This window comes from Salvelinus alpinus, chromosome 6, assembly GCF_045679555.1.
Source record: "Salvelinus alpinus chromosome 6, SLU_Salpinus.1, whole genome shotgun sequence".
In the NCBI taxonomy this organism is placed as follows: domain Eukaryota; kingdom Metazoa; phylum Chordata; class Actinopteri; order Salmoniformes; family Salmonidae; genus Salvelinus; species Salvelinus alpinus.
The window spans coordinates 61,421,945-61,445,526 of record NC_092091.1 but is presented as its reverse complement, the minus strand read 5'-3'; the positions used below and the strand labels follow the sequence as shown (position 1 = coordinate 61,445,526).

The following is a 23,582-nucleotide window of genomic DNA, read 5'->3' as shown; positions in this document are numbered from 1 at the left end:
TGAAGGCAGCTGATGTGGGAGGGAGGGGAGTGGGGGGTTTGGTGGAGAGGTAGAATTGGGTGTCATCAGCATAGCAGAAGTGAACTTGATCTGTGATATTTCAGTTGCACAAACTGTTGGCGGTCAGTGAGGTAGGAGGAAAACCAGGAGAGTGCAACACCCATGACACCAACACCAGCCAGACATTCCATGAGGAGTGGACGGGAGAGGTGCAGCTGCACGAAGGAGGTCGTTGGTGATTTTTGACCAGGGCTGTTTCAGTGCTGTGTTTGGAGCGGAAACCGTAATGGAATGGTTTGTGAAGGTTATTGAAGTTGAGTGGCCACAACCTGCTCCAGTATTTTGGAGAGGAAGGTAAGGTTTGAGATGGGAACAAAGTTGTTCAGGACATCGGGGTCAGCGTTTAACTTTTTGAGGATGGAGGGTACGATGCCAGTGGTGAAGGAGGAGTTTATTATGCCAGTGAGGACAGGAGGGAAGTACTGAACTTGTGGCGCTGTTCGGGTGAAGGGTCTGCAGGGAAGTTTTCAGGAGACTGAAGTAGGCGGTTCACTGTGGAGAATATAAATTTTTTGTTTTTACCAGAGTTGATGATGTCGGAGTGGTAAAATGTTCTTGCAGCTGAGAGGGCGTTCTTTTATATTTTAACAGGTGATCTGTGTATGCTTGAGAATGACGTACTAGACCAGTCCTCTTGCAGCCGTCCACTGGCTTTTAACTGGCGTAGCTCGGGGGTGTACCAGGGAGCAGTGCGTGAAGGAGACTGAGCAGGTTCTGAGGGGAACGAGGGAATCCAGGGGAAAGGAAAGGCAGTCATTGCAGTTAGTGATGAAGGGACTGGGAATAAGGACTGGGGTATGTATTAATAGCAGCGCTATGTTGGTTGATTTATTGGTCTCAAACCAGTCAGCTTATTAACAACATTAGGTTCCTCCTAATGCAAGACAATGCTAGACCTCATGTGGCTGGAGTGTGTCAGCAGTTCCTGCAAGAGGAAGGCATTGATGCTATGGACTGGCCCACCCGTTCCCCAGACCTGAATCCAATTGAGCACATCTGGGACATCATGTCTCGCTCCATCCACCAACGCCACGTTGCACCACAGACTGTCCAGGAGTTGGCGGATGCTTTAGTCCAGGTCTGGGAGGAGATCCCTCAGGAGACCATCCGCCACCTCATCAGGAGCATGCCCAGGCGTTGTAGGGAGGTCATACAGGCACGTGGAGGCCACACACACTACTGAGCCTCATTTTGACTTGTTTTAAGGACATTACATCAAAGTTGGATCAGCCTGTAGTGTGGTTTTCCACTTTAATTTTGAGTGTGACTCCAAATCCAGACCTCCATGGGTTGATAAATTTGATTTCCATTGATAATTTTTGTGTGATTTTGTTGTCAGCACATTCAACTATGTAAAGAAAAAAGTATTTAATAAGAATATTTCATTCATTCAGATCTAGGATGTGTTATTTTAGTGTTCCCTTTATTTTTTTGAGCAGTGTATATACACGGGTCACAACAAGATGAGGACAAAGGACGTCTGACTGCTATGCCATCTTGGAATGAAAATGAAAAACTACTGTGATTATTATTATTTGACCATGCTGGTCATTTATGAACATTTGAACATCTTGACCATGTTCTGTTATAATCTCCACCCGGCACAGCCAGAAGAGGACTGGCCACCCCTCATAGCCTGGTTTCTTCCTAGGTTTTGGCCTTTCTAGGGAGTTTTTCCTAGCCACGTGCTTCTACACCTGCATTGCTTACTGTTTGAGGTTTTAGGCTGGGTTTCTGTACAGCACTTTGAGATATCAGCTGATGTAAGAAGGGCTATAAAAATACATTTGATTTGAGTGTAGAGAGTACAATGATTTGTTGCGAGCTCTGATGACAAACAGTACTGTTCCTATTTTCCTATCCCTTAATTGTTTGAAACCTGGACGTTTTGTCATATGAGGCATGTCTTACCTTGATTTAAAGTAGCATATAGCCAAAATCCCACCATATAAACGGGGAGTCAATTATTTTATAACAACTTCATTATATTCTCCAGTTCTATTGATTTTCTTTCTTTCATTGTCTAGCAGCCAAGGCATTATCCTTGTCATATTAGCAACCCATGATAGTTGTTGCATCTTTAGAGCTCCCCTCTTTTACATTTCTAAACGGATATTTCCATCTCTGTCCATCAAATCGCATGCATGTGCAGTGCAAATTGCATTTTTGAACATTCACACTTAGGCCTACTGCCGTGTGTGTGCACATTGCTGCACCTAAAATGTGAAGCAATAATAGTGGGAGAGCTGTTGACATTTTATGCTAAACATTCTGGTCTGTTCCATCGGCCTTATTGATGCAGCGTATACCTCCACTACACTACTTTGATACGCATCGTGGGGATTAAGAAGCGAGTATACTCAATGCACACTGAAAAATAAGTGGTTATAGGTGTATAACTGCATATACCCTACATTACTGCAAAGGATGCACTTTTGCCCAAATAAGAAAAGACCAGAGAGAACTAGACAAATCAAGATACACCACTTCCGTTAACACTGAAAAGAAAGGATCTCATTGGTTGCCGTCAAAGCTCAAAGGGTGTGACTAAATTAAAAAGGTACGCTCGCTGTTCTTGGAAATACAGTACTGCTTCTTACAATACATGTAAAATCTGCTATGATCAGTATCTTTCAAGCTGCGAGCAATTTGTTTAGAAAGAACAGTGTGTTAACAAGAATAGAGTAGAAAATTATAGAACGACTTTATTCCATCACCTCAGCAAGGTACATTTTCAACTGTCCTTGTTTTAGCCTAGGTTTATGGTCTCTATAAAAACAGGTATTTACGCAAGCCTGTTTCAAATGACAAGTTAACAAAGAGTTAATAAGGGGTATGTGGTTAATTACCTTCTTACCCCAAGACACCTCACAATATAACTATGTCAGCTAAAGAATGGTTTCCTGACATCCCCTGTGTACATCTCAAGCCACACTGCTATGATTTCTCCCCATTGTGGACACTCCTATGTCTGATAAGGTTACTCCGGAAGGGGAAGCTCTTGTAACATAGTTTGCACTTGAAAGGCCTCTCCTTGGTGTGAACGGTCTGATGCTCCTTCAAATAGTTTGCCCTAGTAAAGTGCTTCCCACATGTGGTGCAGCTGTACGGCTTGTCGCCGTCAGCCCTAATATTCGGCCTCCCACGTTGTGACCCAATGACACCAGAGGAGGTAGAAGCAGGAGCTTTTGAGCTCCCTCCTTGACCACTTGCCATTGTTTGGGTGTTGTTGGGATTGTGTGCTGTGTTATAGGCTAAATACTTGTCGTGGTGAACGCCCATCCTGACCCGGTCTGTATTGGTGGGGTAACCATGAGGTAACCGAGGAAGGCTAGACCCAGGCCCAGGATTTCTATGAACCCAGTCACCAGGCATTAGACAAGACCCTGAAGGAGAAGACCGACTACCACCAGGGGGGTCTCCCACCACTCTCTGTGAAGGCTGAAGCCCAGGGTGACCTGCTCTGTTCATCATGGATATTGTGGTGTTTGTATCATAGGAACAGGAGGGTCTATCTCTATCAGCCCCAGGCCCTGCTTCATCCCTGCACTGAGACTGTGAAGAGAAGGGTCTGGGTTGCAGACTGGATCCCTGACTGGAGCCTCTGTCTCTCTGATGACCACCAGGACTGAGGTTGTTCAGTCCCCCTGTCCACTGGTTGTGTTCTGTGTGGTGGTGGAGTCTCTGTCCCTCGCGGTTCGGTTCCGGTTCTGACTCGGGAAGGAACAGCGACTGCTCCTGATCCAGGATCCTGATCAGGGGCCAGGTTTTGTGACCCGCCGCTTCAGAGGTCCAGTCTCTCCCGCCAGCAACACTGGATATCAGCAGGTCCTCATGGACTGCAGACTATAAACACAAATTGTACAGAAGAGCAAATAAAGGTTTATATAAGAAACTCTTTACTGTAGACACAGAAACAAGACATGATATTATAAAATGTTAACCACAGTCAAGCCCATCTCTAACACTGTGATTCAAGTACCCAACAATATGGAGCCATTGGAGTTTATTATAAAAAATTGCCATATTAAGTATAATGGAAACTCAGTCCCTGCAATGATACAAAAATAACCAAGTCAGTCAACACATAGTTAACTTTGACCATTTTGTTGAAATTAAATACAAACACTCACATAAGTACTTTGCGTGTGTGTGATGCGTCTAGTGCCGTAGTGTAGTGGTAGTTAGTGCTTTCAGCTACTGCCGCTGGCTAGCCCCAAGCAACTCTGCGTAGCAAAAGGAGGAGCCATGTACAGTGCATTCAAAAAGTATTCAGACCCTTACCCTTTCTCCACATTTTGTTTTTTTACAGCCTTATTTTAAATGGATTAAATAAATAAAAGTCCTCAGTCTATACACAATACGCCATGAAGACAAAGCCAAAACAGATTTCTAGAAATGTTTGCACATTTATGTAAATAAGGTATTTGCTTGTTTTTTTATAAGTATTCAGACCTTTTGCTATGGCACTCAAAATTGAGCTCAGTTGCATCATGTTTCCATTGATCATCCATGAGATGTTTCTACAACTTGATTTGAGTCCACCTGTGGTAAATTCAATTGCTCGGACATGATTTGGAAAGGCACACACCTGTCTATATAAGGTCCCACAGTTGACAGGGCATGTCAGAACAAAAACCAAGCCATGAGGTCGAAGGAATTCTCCGTAAAGCTCCGAAACAGGATTGTGTCGAGGCACAGATCTGGGGAAGGGTGCCCAAAAAAATTCTGCAGCATTGAAGGTCCCCAAGAACACAGTGGCCTCCATCATTCTTAAATAGTAGAAGTTTGGCACCACCAAGACCCTTCCTAGAGATGGCAACCCAGGGCAAACTGAGCAATCAGGGGAGAAGGGCCTTGGTCAGGGACGTGGCCAAGAACCTGATGGTCACTCTGACAGAGCTCCAGAGTTCCTGTGTGGAGAACCTTCCAGAAGGACAACCATCTCTGCAGCACTCCACCAATCAGGCCTTTATGGGAGAGTGGTCAGACGGAAGCCACTCCTCAGTAAAAGACACATGACAGCCCACTTGGAGTTTTCCAAAAGGCACCTAAAGGACTCTCAGACCATGAGAAACAAGATTCTCCGGTCAGATGAAACCAAGATTGAACTCTTTGGTCTGAATGCCAAGCGTCACATCTGGAGGAAACCTGGCACCATCCCTATGGTGAAGCATGGTGGTGGCAGAGTCAGGGACTGGGAGACTAGTCAGGATCGAGGAAAAGAGCAAAGTACAGAGAGATCCTTGATGAAAACCTGTTCCAGAGCGATCAGGACCTCAGACTGAGGCGAAGGTTCACCTTCCAACAGGACAACGACCCTAAGCACACAGCAAAGACAACGCATTAGTGGATTCGGGACAAGACTCTGAATGTCCTTCAGGGGCCCAGCCAGAGCCCGGACTTGAACCCGGTCGAACATCTCTGGAGAGTCCAGAAAATAACTGTGCAGCCAACTCTGGGTCCTGGCTTTGGACGCAGAGAGAGTGGTACTGTCCCAGCGCAACAGCTCTCCCACTATAATCAACTCACGCACAGGTAACTCGTGCTTACACCACAGCCCTACAGCGGTGGCTGTAGGGACAGGGAGAGATGTTCACTGGCAGTCATAGCCACAAACATATATGTTGGCGGTCCAGGATATTGGCCACTCATCTTCGTAACCAGGACAGAGAAAATGTTCAGCAGCACCCTGGATATCTGAGCAGCCCTTTTTAGGACAGAACTGTTCAACCTAACCTAGGGAAGGGGCTAGAAAAGGTGCCTTAGAAATTGCCTGCCCTACTGAATCTGGCCAGCTTACTGTGGCTGGCAGATCATCCCCCAAATGTTAGAAACACAAGCAATGGGCCTCCAGAGTGGCGCAGTGGTCTAAGGCACTGCATCGCAGTGCTAGCTGTGCCACTAGAGATTCTGGGTTCGAGTCCAGACTCTGTCGCAGCCGGCCGCAACCGGGAGACCCATGGGGCGGCGCACAATTGGCCCAGCATCATCCGGGTTAGGAGTGGGTTTGGCCAGCAGGGATGTCCTTGTCTCATCGTGCACTAGCGACTCCTGTGGCAGGCCGGGCGCAATGCACGCTAATACGGTTGCCAGGTGTATGGTGTTTCCTCCGACACATTTGTGCGCCTGGCTTCCGGGTTAACTGGGCATTGTGTCAAGAAGCAGTGCGGCTTGATTGGATTTTGTTTTGTAGTACGCACGGCTCTCGACCTTCGCCTCTCCCGAGTCTGTACGGACTGAAACTACCAATTGAATAACACAAAATTGGGGAGAAAAAGGGGTTAAAAAATAAATAAATAAACAAGCAATATTAACAAAAAAGTGAAACCAGTTAAACCGGACAAAAAGCAGCTCGTAATAAATGCTTGGAACGTTAGAACAATAAATGGACAAAAACTCTTTCACACATCACGAGAGAAGAACTCCCTTGCTGTCCAGAGAACTGAGCAGATGTAAGATCGACATAGCAGCTCAGTGAAACAAGGTAAGCTGACGATGGCACCATCACTGAATGTTTTTCTGGAAAGGGAAACCAAACGATGAGGACTAAATACAGGGGTTGGGACGTGCCATAAGAACCAACCTTCACAGGCACCTGCAAGGCTTACCCTCCGGCATAAATGAGAGGCTAATGAAAATCAGGATTCCTCAACAAGACCAGGCATGCTACAATAATCAGTGCCAATGCACCTACATTACCAAGCCCTGACAATGTGAAAGAGCAGTTCTACTCATCCAACAACTCCCTGGAGTGAAAAACTAATCATTACTGGAGACTTCAATGCCAGGGTGGGCAAAGAGAGCACCAACTGGCAAGGAGTGATTAGCAAAGATGGAGTGGGAACCATGAATGGAAATGGGCTCCTACTCCTGAGCAAATTATCAGAGCATAGCCTCGCCATCATAAACACCATCATTGGGCAAATAGACAAGTACAAAACTACATGAATGCACCCAAGATCCAAGCACTGGCACCTGATGGATTATATCATTGTGTGACAGACCGACATTAAGGATGTCAAGATTACAACAGCCATGTGTGGCGAAGAGTGCTGCACATAGAATGGTGAGAGTGATCCTTGGTATGCACATCGTGCCAAACCACCCAAGGCAGCACATAAAAATCTACACCCTCCCCAGGGAAGCCCTCCCCAAGATGCACACCTCAAGGCTCAGTTGCAAGGCAGCTTGGATACTCAACTTGCAATCTGCATCAACCCCACGGATACCCCTTCGGAAAAATGGGAGGAGTTCAAAGAGACTGTACAGGAATCAGCAACAAAACTCCTTGGCACTAAAAAGAGAACCCACCAAGACTGGTTCGATGACAAAGATGACGAAATCACGATGCTCCTGAAGGAAAAGAACGCTGCATTGTCTTTACAAAACAACCCCCAATCTGCCTCCTAGAGAGACAAGTTCAAACACTTGCAGCAAAGACTGCAGAAACAGCTCCGATCGATGCAAGATCAATGGTGGAAGGGACTAGCAGAATGCACACAAATGTATGCAGACACACACTGCACCAAACAGTTATTTGAAAGCCTCAAAACCATCTAGGGACCGGTGAAGTCTTGCACATCACCTCAGATCAGCAGATGGCAAAACACTCCTCAGAGACTAAACAAGTATTGCAGAGAGGTGTGTGGAACACTTAAGCAATCTCCTGAACAGACCATCCACTGTCAACCCCACAACCATAAACCTGATGCCCCAAAAGGCCATCCAACATTACCTGGACGAACCACCTACATTTGAGGAAACTGAAAAAGCTATCCCCATGGTATCGAGTCATTCCGAGTCATCCTCAATAGGCAAACCTCTCAGAAGACAACCTCCCAGAAGCGCAACGTCGATTCAGGCCTGGTCGCAGTGGACATGATATTTATCATCAGGCAAATAAAATAAAAATGTATTGAGCAAAACATGGACCTCTACTGCATGTTCATACATCTCACCCAAGGCTTTTGACACGGTGAACAGGGGGATTATGGAAGATCATCCACAAATTTGTCTGCCCGCAAAAACTACAACATTATTCATGTACTCCATGACGAAATGCAAGGCCAGATCCACTGTGGTGGTGATATCTCTGAAGCTTTTCCCATCTCCAATGGCATCAAGCAAGGATTTATCTTGAACCTGATGCTGTTCAACTTCTTTCACTGCTGTCCTCAACCACGCCACGAAGGACCTTAACAAAGGAATCTACATCAGATACAGGGATGATGGTTCAATCTACGACCTGTGCAGGCTAAGAGCAAAGACCAAACCACAAGAACATTTTGTCCGCAAGGCCCTGTATGCTGATGACTGTGCCCTACTTGCGTACACAGAGGCAGACCTCCAGTATTTATCAGACAACTTTGATAAAGCTTGGGAAAAAACTGTAATCATCAACCATCACCCCTGTCCAACCCAATGGTCTCCAGCATCCACCTAAGTGGATCCGAGCTCCAGAATGTCGCCCACTTCACATATCTGGGGAGCACCATCTCCAAGGACGGCTCACTCAACCAATAAATAACTAGCAGAATTCAGAATTCAGAAAGCAAGCCAGTCATTGGGAAGGCTGAGGAACAGGATACTAAACCATAACACCACTTTTTCCACAAAAGTGAAAATCTACAATGTGGTAGTCATCATAACTCTGTTTTATGGCTGTGAAACTTGGACCCTGCACAGTCGCCACTTCAAACAGCTGGAGACATTCCATACACAATCTCTGAGATCTATTATTGGTATCCGGTGGCAAAACAAGGTCTCCAACCTGGAGGTACTGCAGAAAGCTAACAGCACCAGCATTGAGGCTACCTTAAACACAACCTCAAGTTCTGCAATATCCAGCCCAGCCAACTCACAGACATTGCCTCTACCCGATCCACCTGGCACTCAAACGCTCACCGCAGTAGACAACTTTGAGCGGGACAGAAACAACTATCTGCAGCCAGAGAAAAGCGTCATACTCGCACAACCGCGTTCACAACACCATCAGAAGCACATGTCTGTCCCTCATGCTTCAGTCTGCTCTTCAAAACTGACTCCTGAGCCACTCAAGAACCCACAATAAACCGAAATGACATCCACGAGTCGTCATCGTCGAAACCGACGGACTACTAGAGAGAGATAAGGGAAATTCAGTCCCTGCAATGATACAAAAATAGCCAAGGCAGCCGACACCTAGTTAACGTTGTATTTAACAAAATGGTCACACATACTCACATAACATGAAGTACAGTACTTTTATTGCACAAAAGGGATATGTTACAAGTAGAATAACTTTTGTCACTGTGGTAACACTTGACCTTTTCTGTAAATCTGGTACCCTCGCTTTGATAAAATGAATTTTAGAATACTTAGGAAAAGGTTCAACATTACAGTACACACATCTTTACTACTTCATGTCAAGTAAACATGAATTAAGGCACTATCATTATCTGACTATAAAACACCAGTATCAATCTAAAGGCCCAAAGTGTGTCACTCTTCATCAGTGAAGCATTGTTACAGAAACCATCACACCAACCATCACCATATAATCTACTCTGCCTCATCATCATAATAATACATTATATTTGGCAGATGCCTTTCAGGGAAATCTTACATTAAAAGTAGGCCTACATTAAATAAAGTGCTGTACAAAAGATCATAAAATCAAGTGCATCAATCCAATTAATATTTAAATAAAGGACCAGATGAAACCGGTCAGATAAAAAGAGGGAGGGATTGGGTAGAGGATACGAATACGGTTTAGGGTAAGGTTTTATGTTTAAGGGGTAGGATTGTGAATAGAATACGGACCCGGTTTTGGGTGCAGGTTAGGGGGACACATAGTGCATTAGGAAAGTAAAAGTAACTTTTGACATTTTCCACATTTTGTTACGTTACAGCATTATTCTAAAATTGATTAAATTGTTTTTTCCCCTCATCAATCTACACACAATACCCCATAATGACAAAGGAAAAACAGGTTTGTAATTTTTTTGCTAATAAAAAATAAGTAACAGAAATATTCCCTTTACATAAGTATTCAGACCCTTTACTCAGTACTTTGTTGAAGCACCTTTGGCAGCGATTACAGCCTCGAGTCTTGGGTATGACGCTACAAGCTTGGCACACCTGTATTTGGGGAATTTCTCTCATTCTTCTCTGTAGATCCTCTCAAGTTCTGTCAGGTTGGATGGGGAGCGTCGCTGCAAAGCTATTTTCAGGTCTCTTTCAGGTCTCTTCAAAGATGTTCGATCAGGTTCAAGTCCGGGCTCTGGCTGGGCCCCTCAAGGACATTCAGAGACTTGTTCCGAAGCCACTCCTGTGTTGTCTTGGCTGTGTGCTTAGGGTCGTTGTCCTGTTGGAAGGTTTACCTTTGCCCCAGTCTGAGGTCCTGAGTGCTTTCGATCAGGTTTTCATCAAGGATCTCTCTGTACTTTGCTCCATTCATATTTCCCCACAGCATGATGCTGCCACCACCATGCTTCACCGTAGGGACGGTGCCAGGTTTCTTCCAGACATGACGCTTGGCATTTAGGCCAAAGAGTTCAATCTTGGTTTCATCAGACCAGAGACTCTTGTTTCTCATGGTCTGAGAGTCCTTTTTGGTGCCTTTTGTCAAACTCCAAGCAGGCTGTCATGTGCCTTTTTACTGAGGAGTTGCTCTGGCCAGTCTACCATAAAGGCCTGATTGTTGGAGTGCTACAGAGATGGTATCCTTCTGTAAGGTTCTCCCATCTCCACAGAGGAACTCTGGAGCTCTGTCAGAGTGACCATCAGGTCACCTCCCTGACCAAGGCCCACTCCCCTGATTGCTCAGTTTGCCCTGGGTTGCCAGCTCTAGGAAGGGTCTTGGTGGTTCCAAACTTCTTCTATTTCAGAATGATGGAGGACACTGTGCTCTTGGGGAACTTCAATGCTGCAGAAATGTTTTGGTACCCTTCCCCAGATCTGTGCCTGGAAGCAATCTTGTCTCGGAGCTCTACCGACATTTCCTTCGACCTCATGGCTTGGTTTTTGCTCTGACATGCACCGTTAACTGTGGGACCTTATATAGACAGGTGTGTGCCGTTCCAAATCATGTCCAATCAATTGAATTTACGACAGGTGGACTCCAATCAAGTTGTGGAAACATGTCAAGGATGATCAATGGAAACAGGATACACCTGAGCACAATTTCGAGTCTCCTAGCAATGGGTCTGAATACTTATGTAAATGTATTATTTTTATAATGCACAAAAAAATCGAATGGATGAAATAAATTAAAATCTCACCGATCTAAACACAATACCCCATAATGACAGTGACAAAAAAGTGACATTTTTGCAAATGTATTAAAAATGAAGTACAGAAATTTCACCTACATAAGCATTCACACCCCTGAGTCAATGCTTTGTAGAAGCACCTTTGGCAACGATTACAGCTGTGAGTGTTTCTGGGTAAGTCTTTCAGAGCTTTCACACCTGGACTGTGTAACATTTGCTCATTATTCTATTCAAAATTCTTCAAGCTCTGTCAAATTGGTTGTTGATCATTGCTAGACAATCCGTTTCAGGTCTTGCCGTAGACTTTCAAGTAGGAACATTCATTTTCCACTCAGAAACATTAATTGTCTTCTTGGTAAGTAACGCCAGTGTAGATTTAGCGTTGTTTTAGGTCATTGTCCTGCAGAAAGTTGTGTCTGGTGGAAAGCAGACTGAACCAGGTTTTCCTCTAGGACTTTGCCTGTGCTTAGCTCTATTCCATTTATTTTTATCCTGAAACTCCCCAGTCCTTCACGATTACATGCATACCCATAACATGATGCAGCCACCACAATGCTTGAAAATATAGAGAGTGGTACTCAATAATGTACTGTATTGGATTTGCCCCAAACACAACAGTTTGTATTATGCAGTATTACTTTAATGCTTTGTTGCAAACAGGATGCATGTTATGGAATATTTGGATTCTGTACAGGCTTCCATCTTCTCACTCTGTCTATTAGGTTAGTATTGTGGAGTAACTACAATGTTGTTGATCCATCCTCTGGTTTTTCTTATCACAGCCATTAAACTCTAATTGTTATAAAGTCACCATTGGCTTCATGGTGAAATTCCCGAGAGGTATCCTTCCTCTACGGCAACTGAGTTAGGAAGGACGCATGTATCTTTGTAGGGACTGGGTGTATTGATACACCATCCAAAGTGTAATTAATAACTTCCTCATGCTCAAAGGGATATTCAACGTCTGCTTTTTTTTTTTACCCATCTGTCAATAGCTGCCCTTCTTTGCGAGGCATTGGAAAACCTCCCTGCTCTTTGTGGTTGAATCTGTGTTTGAAATTCACTGCACGGCTGAAGGACCTTACAGATAATTGTATGTGTGGAGTACAGAGATGAGCTGGCCATTCAAAAATCAAGGTCTTATGTGACTTGTTAAGCGACTGTTTACTCTTGAACTTACAGTTGAAGTCGGAAGTTTACATACACCATAGCCAAATACATTTAAACTCAGTTTTTCACAATTCCTGACATTTAATCCTAGTAGGAATTCTTAGGTCTTAGGTCAGTTAGGGTCACCACTTTATTTTAAGAATGTGAAATGTCAGAATAATAGTAGAGAGAATTATTTATTTCAGCTTTTATTTCTTTCATCACATTCCCAGTGGGTCAGAAGTTTACATTCACTCAATTAGTATTTGGTAGCATTGTTTAACTTGGGTAAAACATTTCAGGTAGCCTTCCACAATAAGTTGGGTGAATTTTGGCCCATGCCTCCTGACAGATGGTGTAACTGAGTCAGGTTTGTAGGACTCCTTGCTCGCACACGATCTTTCAGTTCTGCCGACAAATTTTCTATAGAATTGAGGTCAGGGCTTTGTGATGGCCACTCCAATACCTTGACTTTGTTGTCCTTAAGCCATTTTTCCACAACTTTGGAAGTATGCTTGGGGTCATTGTCCATTTGAAAGACCCATTTGCGACCAAGCTTTAACTTCCTGACTGATGTCTTGAGCTGTTGCTTCAATATATCCATATAATTTTCCTTCCTCATGATACCATTTATTTTGTGAAGTGCACCAGTCCCTCCTGCAGCAAAGCACCCCCACAACATGATGCTGCCGTGCTTCACGGTTGGGATGGTGTTCTTCGGCTTGAAAGCCTCCCCCTTTTTCCTTCAAACATAACAATGGTCATTATGGCCAAAAAGTTATATTTTTGTTTCATCAGGCCTGAGGATGTACGATCTTTGTCCCCATGTGCAGTTGCAAACGTAGTCTGGCTTTTTAATGGCGGTTTTGGAGCAGTGGTTTCTTCCTTGCTGAGCGGTCTTTCAGGTTATGTCGATATAGGACTCGTTTTTACTGTGGATATAGATACTTTTGTACCCGTTTCCTCCAGCAAGGTCCTTTGCTGTTGTTCTGGGATTGATTTGCACTTTTCGCACCAAAGTACGTTCATCTCTAGGAGACACAACACGTCTCCTTCCTGAGCGGTATGACAGCTGCGTGGTCCCATGGTGTTTATACTTGCGTACTATTGTTTGTACAGATGAACGTGGTACCTTCAGGCACATTAGAAATTGCTCCTAGGGCTGAACCAGACTTGTGGAGATCTACAAATTTTTTTCTGAGGTCTTGGCTGATTTTTTTTGATTTTCTCATGATGTCAAGCAGAGAGGCACTGAGTTTGAAGGTAGGCCTTGAAATACAAATTATGTCAATTAGCCTATCAGAAGCATCTAAAGCCATGACATCCTTTTCTGGAATTTTCCAAGCTGTTTAAAGGCATAGTCAACTTAGTGTATGTAAACTTCTGACCCACTGGAATTGTGATACAGTGAATTATAAGTGAAATAGTCTGTAAACAATTGTTGGAAAAATGACTTGTGTCATGCACAAGGTAGATGTCCTAACTGACTTGCCAAAACTATAGTTTGTTAACAAGAAATTTGTGGAGTGGTTGAAAAACGAGTTAATGACTCCAACCTAAGTATATGTAAACTTCCGACTTCAACTGTATTTAGGCTTGACATAACAAAGGGGTTGAATACTTAATTCCACTTTGACATTATGGGGTATTGTGTCTGTAGGTGAATGTAATTGTGTAACACAACAAAAATGTGGAAAAAGTCAACGGGTGTTAACTGGATACTTTCTGAAGGCACTGTAGGTATACTGAGAAGACACGGGGGTGGGGGGGTTAAGTAGGACAGAGTCAATGATAGACCACAGGCAATAGGTTATAGGCATCCTTGAAGAGATGTGTTTTTAGGAGGTTTTTGAATGAGAATACTGTGTCTGCATATTGTATGTGTGTGGGGGGGAGTGCATTCCAGAGCCTGCGCCAGAGCAGTTGAAGGTTCAGGCAACCATGGTGGAGAGGCGGCAGGTAGCCTAGCGGTTAAGAGTATTGGGCCAGTTACTGAAAATGTCATCGGTTCGAATCCTTGAGCAGACCAGTTGAAAAATCTGTCGATGTGCTCATGAGCGAGGTACTTAACCCTAATTGCTCCAGTATCGCTGTCAATAATGGCTGATCCCTGGCCGTGACCTCACTCTCCCAGGGTGCCTCAGATATTTTAAAAAACATATTTCCATTTCCATTTCACATCTAACACTCACACTGGTTAACTACTAATACATGCAGTGAAACAGGACAAATATAAGCACCCCCTATTTGACCTGTGAATGGGGGGTGACATGGAAACCAGCAGAGGAGGAGCAGAAGGGGCACGTGCTGGGTGACTGTTCAGGGGAGGAGTCTGCAGGGAAGCTGTCAGGAGGCTGAAGTAAGCGGTTCGCTGTGGAGAAGGGGACTTTTTGGTTGTTTTTACCAGAGGTCGGAGTAGTAAGATGTTCTTGCAGCTGAGAGGGCGTTCTTATGTTTTAACAGGTGATCTGTTTATGCTTGAGAATGACGTACTAGACCAGTCCTCTTGCAGCCGTCCACTGGCTTTTAACTGGCGTAGCTCGGGGGTGTACCAGGGAGCAGTGGGTGAAGGAGACTGAGCAGGTTTTGAGGGGAACGAGGGAATCCAGGGGAAAGGAAAGGCAGTCATTGCAGTTAGTGATGAAGGGACTGGGAATAAGGACTGGGGTATGTATTAATAAGGCTCATGAGATCAGTGGGGTTTTATGTCATCATACAAATTTTTTCCTCAGTTCACCTCTTCCAGTTCCCTATACATCCAAAACCAACATAATTAACTACAAACTAACTAGTACTACATTACATGTCACTATACTCTATTCATTGGCCATGAGCATTTTCTGCTGGTGTATCCTGAGAGAGCTCCTCTCTGAGAACCTCTTACCACAGTGCGTACAGGCAAACATTCTCTCTCCTGTATGGACCTTAAGATGATCTTCAGGTGGGAGAACCTCTTCTCACACTGGGGCAGCTGAAGGATTTCTCCCCTGTGTGGACCCTCTGGTGCCTCTTCAAGTGGTGCTGGTGGGAGAACCTCTTCTCACACTGGGTGCAGCTGTAGGTTTTCTCCCCTGTGTGGACCCTCTGGTGCCTCTTCAGGTTGAACGAGCGGGAGAAACTGGCATGGCACAGGTGGCAGCCAAATAATTTCTCCCCCATGTGTATCCTTTGGTGGAGCTCCACCTGTTTAGGGAAACTGAAGACTTTCCCACAGAACGAATACGGGAAGCGCTTCTCTTTACCACCAGATCTACTGACACCGTTACTACTACTGTCATTTGTCAATGGGCTTGTGTATCCATTTAGTGTTGAGGCACTGGCATTGTCTGAGGTCTGGTTTAACATTAGGGGAGTGTGAGGAGGATGAAGGCCAGGTAGTGTCTGTGATGTCACAGGGTCCATGTTCCAGTTGATAGATCCTATAAAAGGCAGGCTGAAGGCAGCATCTGTTAGAGGGTTAAGCTGAGGCGCCATCAGTCTCTCTGAATCACAACTATAGGAGCAGGACGGAGCATCGCTAGCCGAGTCTGTGTCTGTTCTCTCCTGCCGCATACGGACACCTCCCCGTCGCCGCGGACCAAATCTACGCCTCGCCCTGGTCTCAGCATGTCTGTTGTCATGGAGACTAAGTTCAGACGTGGTTTTGTATTCCACTGTCTGTTTCTGGTTGTGGTTAACAGTGTTGTTCCCCAGCCCAGAGTTGAGGACGCTGTCCCATCCACTGACCTCCACTATGTTGTCCCGCGGGCCCTTGGCTGCACCTGTCTGGGTCTGGGAATCCAAGATGGCCGCCCAGTCTCCTCTGTCATCCTCCAGCCAACCACCTGCATGTTTATAAAATAAACATGGCAGAGAAAACTTTACATATGTGTTTTTTTTTGTCATTTACCTGTTCAAGTTCATACATTGTGTTTTTTATGTAAATATAAATTGTGTTGATTTCATGTTATGTAAGTGCACCACTATTCCCATTTAAGTATATGTATATGTATTTCTCCCTTACCTTGCTCCCCCATCTTTAGTTCACTCAGCAGATCAATGCTCTCTGGTTCATCTTCTATTGTCTCCTCTTTGACCAGCAGCAGATCAGGCTTCCCATCCTCCATGTCTACTGACTGTAAGAGATACAGAGTGAGAGGATGTTGGATCAAGAATTAGGGATTGCTATGAGTACTATCCAAACGTGTTAATTGATTTGATTACCTGACACTCTTTAATGGTTTGATAATTCAAAGACATGGTCCCACACTTAAGACAAAATGAATCAAGACCTGGGCCCGTATCCACTGTTGGGTTTTGAGAATGTGAAATATACTTATTCATGTCACTGATGGAGTGCTGAGGTTTAGAGTGTCGACACCAGAATTTAATGGTTATAGGAGGAAGGTATATAGTGTGTGCAATTAAGCTTGGAATGTGTTGAGTGCAGGGAAGCGATTACATGTGGCAGGCATTGATAAGGGGAGAGAGCCATGGATTAGGTCAGGTCAGGTCACCTTAAGGGAGAAATAGAAGTTTATGGCCCATATCACTAGTGTCCTGCCTAGCAGTAAAGAACAATGTTTGTACAGATGGGTAGGAGGAGACTCAGCCTAGGAGAAAGGGTTAAATATCAGTGCTTGTGTGAAATGTCTTTTGTCTGAATCCAGCTGTTTCGACCCTTTGGAAATAATTAAACTTGGTTAAGCTTCTCTAGTGTCCGTCGAGTTATTTACTCTGAAAATAAGAACCTAACACCACAAAGCATCTAAGAGTAAGAGTGCTGATCTAGGATAAGGTCCCCACTTGTCTATATAGTCTTATTCATTAAGATCTAAAAGGCAAAACGGATCCTAGATCAGCACTCAGATCTTTGTGGATACGGGCCCTGACCTAATACCATTCAGACAGTAGTTCACAGTGGGCTCACCTCAGTGAGACTGTGTGTGGTCCTGTGATGCTCAGCTGGTTCCTCTCTGGGTTCAGGAGGAGGTGTAGTCTGGTTGTCCTCCATGACCATGTTCCCCTCAGGGTTCCCCAGACCCTCCTCACACCCCTCCTCCTTCACCAGCAGCCCCTCTGGACCCTTCTCCTCCTGGAAGAGACAGGTGATACAGATCACATAGACATACACTCCCTCAGGTACGTACACACAGATAATAAACACACTTTCAACATGGAGTGTTTACCCATCCCCACTGTTTGAGTCCTATACTGTAGTTACAGAATGACTTCATTGTTTAACCCATCATGGTGGACATAAGATGTTGTGGTGTACATTTTGACGTGTACAGTAGGTGTTTGTTAGTGTGTGGGTATATTTTTTATATTTAAGTGTATATTGGTTATATAGCGCTGTCATGTTTATGCAGAATAGAGTGAGATCAGATGTGATGCATACTAGTCTCAATGAAAGTCTGAATAAAACGTCCCATTTTGTGTTCATTAAACAAACAAGTTTTAAATACACCATATGAAAACCACACATACCTGTCTCAACAAAAAATGTGCATGAACTTGATAAACTGTAGGGGCTGTGGTATATGGAGGGGGTGGTATATGGCCAATATACCACGGCTAAGGGCTGTTCTTAAGCACGATGCAACGCGGAATGCTAGGACACAGCCCTTAGCCGTGGTATATTGGCCATATATCACAAACCCCCAAGGTGCCTTATTGCTATTATAAACTGGTTACCAACATAATTAGAGCAGTTAAAATAAATGTTTTGTCATACCCATGGTATGTATACAGTCTGATATACCATGGCTTTCAGTCAATCAGCATTCAGGGCTCGAACCACCCAGTTTATAACAGGCTATAGGCCTAGGCTATACAAAGTGCATGGTCGGAGAAGCATAGGGAAAAGTTAAACGTCTAACTTCGTTCCCGAGTTTTTGCGCTGCTGGGATGGTGTAAATAAAAACTAGGCTACACTGCATTACACACTGCAAGTGATATTCCAATCATGAGCCCTGGCCTTCCCTGCTCTTGCTGATGTAAAGATTTTTTTGCTGTCTAACTAATGGCTGTGCTGTGTATGGTGGCACTTCAGGAGGCAAGTCAAAGGCTTCTTCAGAAAATCATTTTTGATTTGTCCAAAAAAATGCAATATACTGTATCTGTGGAGGGACTGGTAAAGGGTGGACCTAGTGCTATAGTAGGATTTAACTGTACTGATGGTGACGCTGTTGTCTGTGGTGATAGTTAACAGTGGAGAGGACCGTACTGATAAATGCATAGATCTGAATAACTTGACACAACAGATGAGAAATTAAAATAATGCTGTTGAACCACCAAATCTGAAACATATTGTATGGGATGGCAGGGATGTTGGCGAGGATCAGAAAGTTAAATCACAATAAAAAAATGTAAATACATTTTTGGGTTACCATGCTATTTCAATGGCAATACATTCTGTTATGCAGCATAATGAAACATTTAATTTACAATTTTGGGAGGAAGTTGCCAAAACTTTGCAATGGCGGATTGGAAAACCGTTTGTCACTAAAAGTAGTGTCAAATCTTAAGAATATGTGGGACAAGAATAGAGGGAATGTCAACTGCTCAGAGAAGACCCTCAGTCTGCCAACTTAATATGCAAAATGTACACACGTTTTAGGATAAAGAGGTCTCCAAGAGTGTCAGTGGTGCAGCCCAATCAAATCTCAGACACCCAAGATATTGGGAATGAATACTACCACTTAGAGACAAAGTTGTAGTAGAGGTTTATCAGATGAGGAAATCGTGGGCACCAATATCGATAATTTTATATAATATCGATACCATTTGATATTGATTTGAGTGAGGCATATCGTGATATTGGTTTATTCTTCCTTTTAACCTACACTGTTCTCTAAAAAGGCATACATGACTGTTCCTGCATGAACAAAACCCTCTCACTGCTTAGCATACTTTAAAAAAAACGACCACTGTAACAGGCTGCCTAGCATACTTAATTGCCTGCTGAAGGACCATCAATTGTGGATGTCAGTGTGTGAACAGGCAGTGGCTTGGATAGTTGTTGTCCTTTTTGGCATTCCTGTGACATCGGGTGCAGTAGGTGTCATGGAGGGCAGGTAGTTCGCCCCCGGTGATGCGTTGTGCAGACCGCACCACCCTCTGGAGAGCCTTGCGGTTGAGGGCGGTGCAGTTGCCGTACCAGGCTGTGATACAGCCAGACATGATGCTCTCGATTGTGCATCTGTGAAAGTTTGTGAGGGTTTTAGGTGACAAGCCAAATTTCTTCAGCCTCCTGAGGTTGAAGAGGTGTTGTTGCGCCTTTCACCACACTGTCTGTGTGAGTGGACCATTTCAGTTTGTCTGTGATGTGTACGCCGAGTAACTTAAAATGTTCCACCTTTCCACTGCTGTCCCTTCGATGTGGATAGGGGGTGCTCCCTCTGCTGTGTTTTGTTGACGTTGAGTAAGAGGTTGTTTTCCTGACACCACACTCCGAGTGCCCTCACCTCCTCCCTGTAGGCTGTTTCTTTTTTGTTGGTAATCAAGCCCACTACTATTGTGTCGTCTGCAAACTTGGTGATTGAGTTGGAAGCGTGCATGGCCACGCAGTCGTGGGTGAACAGGGAGTACAGGAGGGGGCTGAGCACGCACCCTTGTGGGGCCCCAGTGTTGAGGGTCAGCGAAGTGGAGATGTTGTTTCCTACCTTCACCACCTCGGGGTTGCCCGTCAGAAAGTCCAGGACACAATTGCACAGGGCGGGTTGAGACCCAGGGCCTCCAGCATGATGATGAGCTTGGAGGGTACTATGGTGTTGAATGCTAAGCTGTAGTCAATGAACAGCATTCTTACATAGATATTCCTTTTGTCCAGATGGGATAGGGCAATGTGCAGTGTGATGGCGATTGTGTCGTCTGTGGACCTGTTGGGACGGTATGCAAATTGAGGTGGGTCTAGGGTGGCCGGTAAGGTGGAGGTGATATGATCCTTGACTAGTCTCTCAAAGCACTTCATGATGACAGAAGTGAGTGCTACGAGGCGGTAGTCATTTAGTTCAGTTATCTTTGCTTTCTTGGGTACTGGAACAATGTTAGCCATCTTGAAGCATGTGATGACAACAGACTGGGATAGTGAGCGATTGAATATGTCCGTAAACACACCAGCCAACTGGTCTGTGCATGCTTTGAAGACGCGGCTAGGTATGCCATCTGGGCCAGCAGTCTTGAGGGTTAACACATTTAAATGTTTTACTCGTGTCGGGGGGTGGGGTGGGGGGGGGGGGGGCAGTCCTTGTTAGCGGGCCTTGACGGTGATACTGTATTATCCTCAAAGCGGATAATACACGTCACAGACACCGACGTCACACTTCCAGTTTGTCTGGAAGCGTGACGTCGGTGTCCGTGACGTGGTTGGATTTATTTTCGGAGTCCGTTATTTTCTGTAGACCCTGCCACATGCGTCTCGTGTCTGAGCCGTAGAATTGCGAGTCCACCTTGTCCTTGTACTGGCATTTCGCATGTTTGATTGCCTTGCGGAGGGAATAGCTACACTGTTTATATTGACATATTCCCAGACCTCTTTCCATGGTTAAATGCGGTGAATCGTGCTTTCAGTTTGTGCAATGCCACCATCAATCCACGGTTTCTGTTTAGGGTAGGTTTTAATAGTCACAGTGGGTACCACATCTCCAATGCACTTCTTTATAAACGCACTCACTGAGTCAGCGTATAGGTCGATGTTGTTCTCGGAGGCTGACCGGAACATATGCCATATGCCAGAAGCGTTGCTTCCGATTGGTCGGACCAGCGTTGAATGGTTCTCGTCACTGGTACATCCTGTTTGAGTTTCTGCCTATAAGACGGAAGGAGCAAGATGGCGCCATGGTCAGATTTGCCAAAGGGACGGCGGGGGAGGGCTTTGTATGCATCACGGAAGCTAGAAAAGCACTGGTCGAGGGTATTCAGCATGCGTGTAGCACAATCAATATGCTGGAAGAATTTAGGTAGACTTGTTCTCAAATTTGCTTTGATAAAATCCCCAGCTACAATAAATGCCGCCTCAGGATGTATGGTTTCCAGTTTGCATATAGTCCAGTGAAGTTCCTTGATGGCCGTCTTGGTGTCTGCTTGAGGGTGAATGTACACAGCTGTGACTTTAACTGACGAGAATTCTCTTGGTAGGTAAAATGGCCGGCACTTGATTGTAAGGAATTCTAGATCGGGTGAGCAGAAGGACTTGGGGCAATGGAAGGTGGTTTCTACAGACCATACTGAGTAATCCCAACCTGACTTTTACCTCTGCACATAGAATAGTTTATTTCTCTATAAGCCAATATGTAATTTATAGGCCTACAGTGTATTGCATTGGGACCAATAGAGTAGGTGGAGTAGGAAGTGTTCCTGCCTTCTTCACCTCAGTCCCCCATGAAATAACACCATATATAGATTCTGTTTGAAATCCACATTTAATATCACTTAAATATGCACAAATATGGATCATTGTTAATGTTAAGACAATTATTTTTCATATCATGAATAAATACAGGTTGACACTTTACGTGGGGTACTTTTATTTAGAAAAATGTTGAAGTACTTTTTAGTGTTGCTGATGAGACGCTAATAGACGAGAGGAGGTTTAACAAGCTCCCCTATGGCAGATAAATTAGGATGTACATGTATGCAAATTAATAGCTATGCGGAGCCTTTGAAATAAAACGGGCCAAATTTGATGTACTGTAACTTTTAATGTTACACTATGACACAAACCTCTATCACAATAACATGCTGGGTTGAGGTTCCACTCCCCTCATCAACAGCTATTGGTTGGTCATCTCTCCACGCGTTGTGTCCCGCTGGCTTCGCAAAGCTCCTGTGGCCTCCAGTGAGATGTCCTTCACCTGAGAAAATTATTGGGGAAAAGGGGTGGTTAAATGATGTACTGTCAATGCTCAATTGTATATTGTACATTATTGACACTGTCTACAATTGGCAAGGATGTAAAGTAACACGTCTCATAACTTCTTGATATACTATTTATTGATTGATTATGTTCCATGCATCACATTCTTTTTTAGTATGATAATAGGACATTCAGTAAATCAATAATCTACTTAGAATATGATCTTGTCTTTGTGCAAGAATAATTTGTTCTTAATTGGTCTGCCTTGTAAAACAAAGCTCAAATAAAAAAGTTGTGAAAGATAGGTAAGTAATAAGGGGAAGTTTTGCATACTATCCAAAAACTGTCCAAGACCAAATCCTGGACAACACATCTGAACACACGCGCAGAGGAGAACGGGGCGACAGGCCCCGAAGCATCTGCCTTCTTCATAATGTACCTCTTGCCATTCCTCTGTATCGATCGAGGATCTTGACACTACTGGGACGACTGGCGAGGGCGCGCTCTCGGATTGTCCTCTCTGCGCGCTCCCGTGCCACCTTCAGGTCCATTAGCTGTAGTTTCCTCCTTAATGCCCTGTTTTCTTTCTGGCTTTGAGTTATTTCCAAACGAAACACTGCATAGTCATCGTCTACGAGTTTACAGATATCTGCCACGGCTGAATTCGCTAGCACCTCCATGATGGAGGCTATTTGAGTGTGAAAAACCATACAGTTAGCCATTGTTACTTTTAGCTAACGTTAGCTAGCTAGCGTTACCTATATAACGTTAACGTCTATCAACCAAGTCCTGTATCCAACGCGAATTAAATACAACATCGGGTAAATATGTGATGCTGTGCAGTTAAATTAGTCATATTTTGAGTTCCCTCGTGTTAATAAACGTCTAAATAACAATAAAAACGCTGACGTGGAAGTGCTTCTTGGTCATTGTTTACTTCCGTTTACGCTCTTCATTTGCGTTTCCAGCAGACTAGATGCTGTATTGCTGCCTTTCTCAGGTCAGAGTGCGAATTACACATTTCAATACACTACATGACCAAAAGTATTGACACCTGCTCGTGGAACATCTCATTCCAAAACCTTGGGCATTAATATGGAGTTGGTCCCCAGTTGCATCTATAACAGCCTCCACTTTTCTGTGAAGGCTTTCCACTAGATGTTGGAACATTGCTGCAGGGAATTGCTTCCATTGAGCCACAAGTGCATTAGTGAAGTCAGGCACTGATGTTGGGCAATTAGGCCTCCAATTCATCCCTAAGGTGTTCGATGGAGTTGAGG

At 44.4% G+C, this 23,582-nt stretch overlaps 1 protein-coding gene across 1 annotated transcript; it reads right to left on the bottom strand.

The window, feature by feature from the left end:
* Positions 1–2,740: 2,740 nt before the first annotated feature.
* Positions 2,741–23,298, bottom strand: LOC139579091 (transcriptional repressor RHIT-like). The gene is made up of 6 exons (XM_071407348.1): positions 22,742–23,298; positions 22,170–22,300; positions 17,374–17,538; positions 16,468–16,579; positions 16,191–16,288; positions 2,741–3,906 (listed from the first exon to the last, which is right to left on the bottom strand). The coding sequence occupies exons 1-6, from the start codon at positions 23,022–23,024 to the stop codon at positions 2,998–3,000; spliced, it is 1,698 nt and encodes a 565-aa protein (XP_071263449.1). The 5' UTR covers positions 23,025–23,298; the 3' UTR covers positions 2,741–2,997.
* Positions 23,299–23,582: the final 284 nt, after the last annotated feature.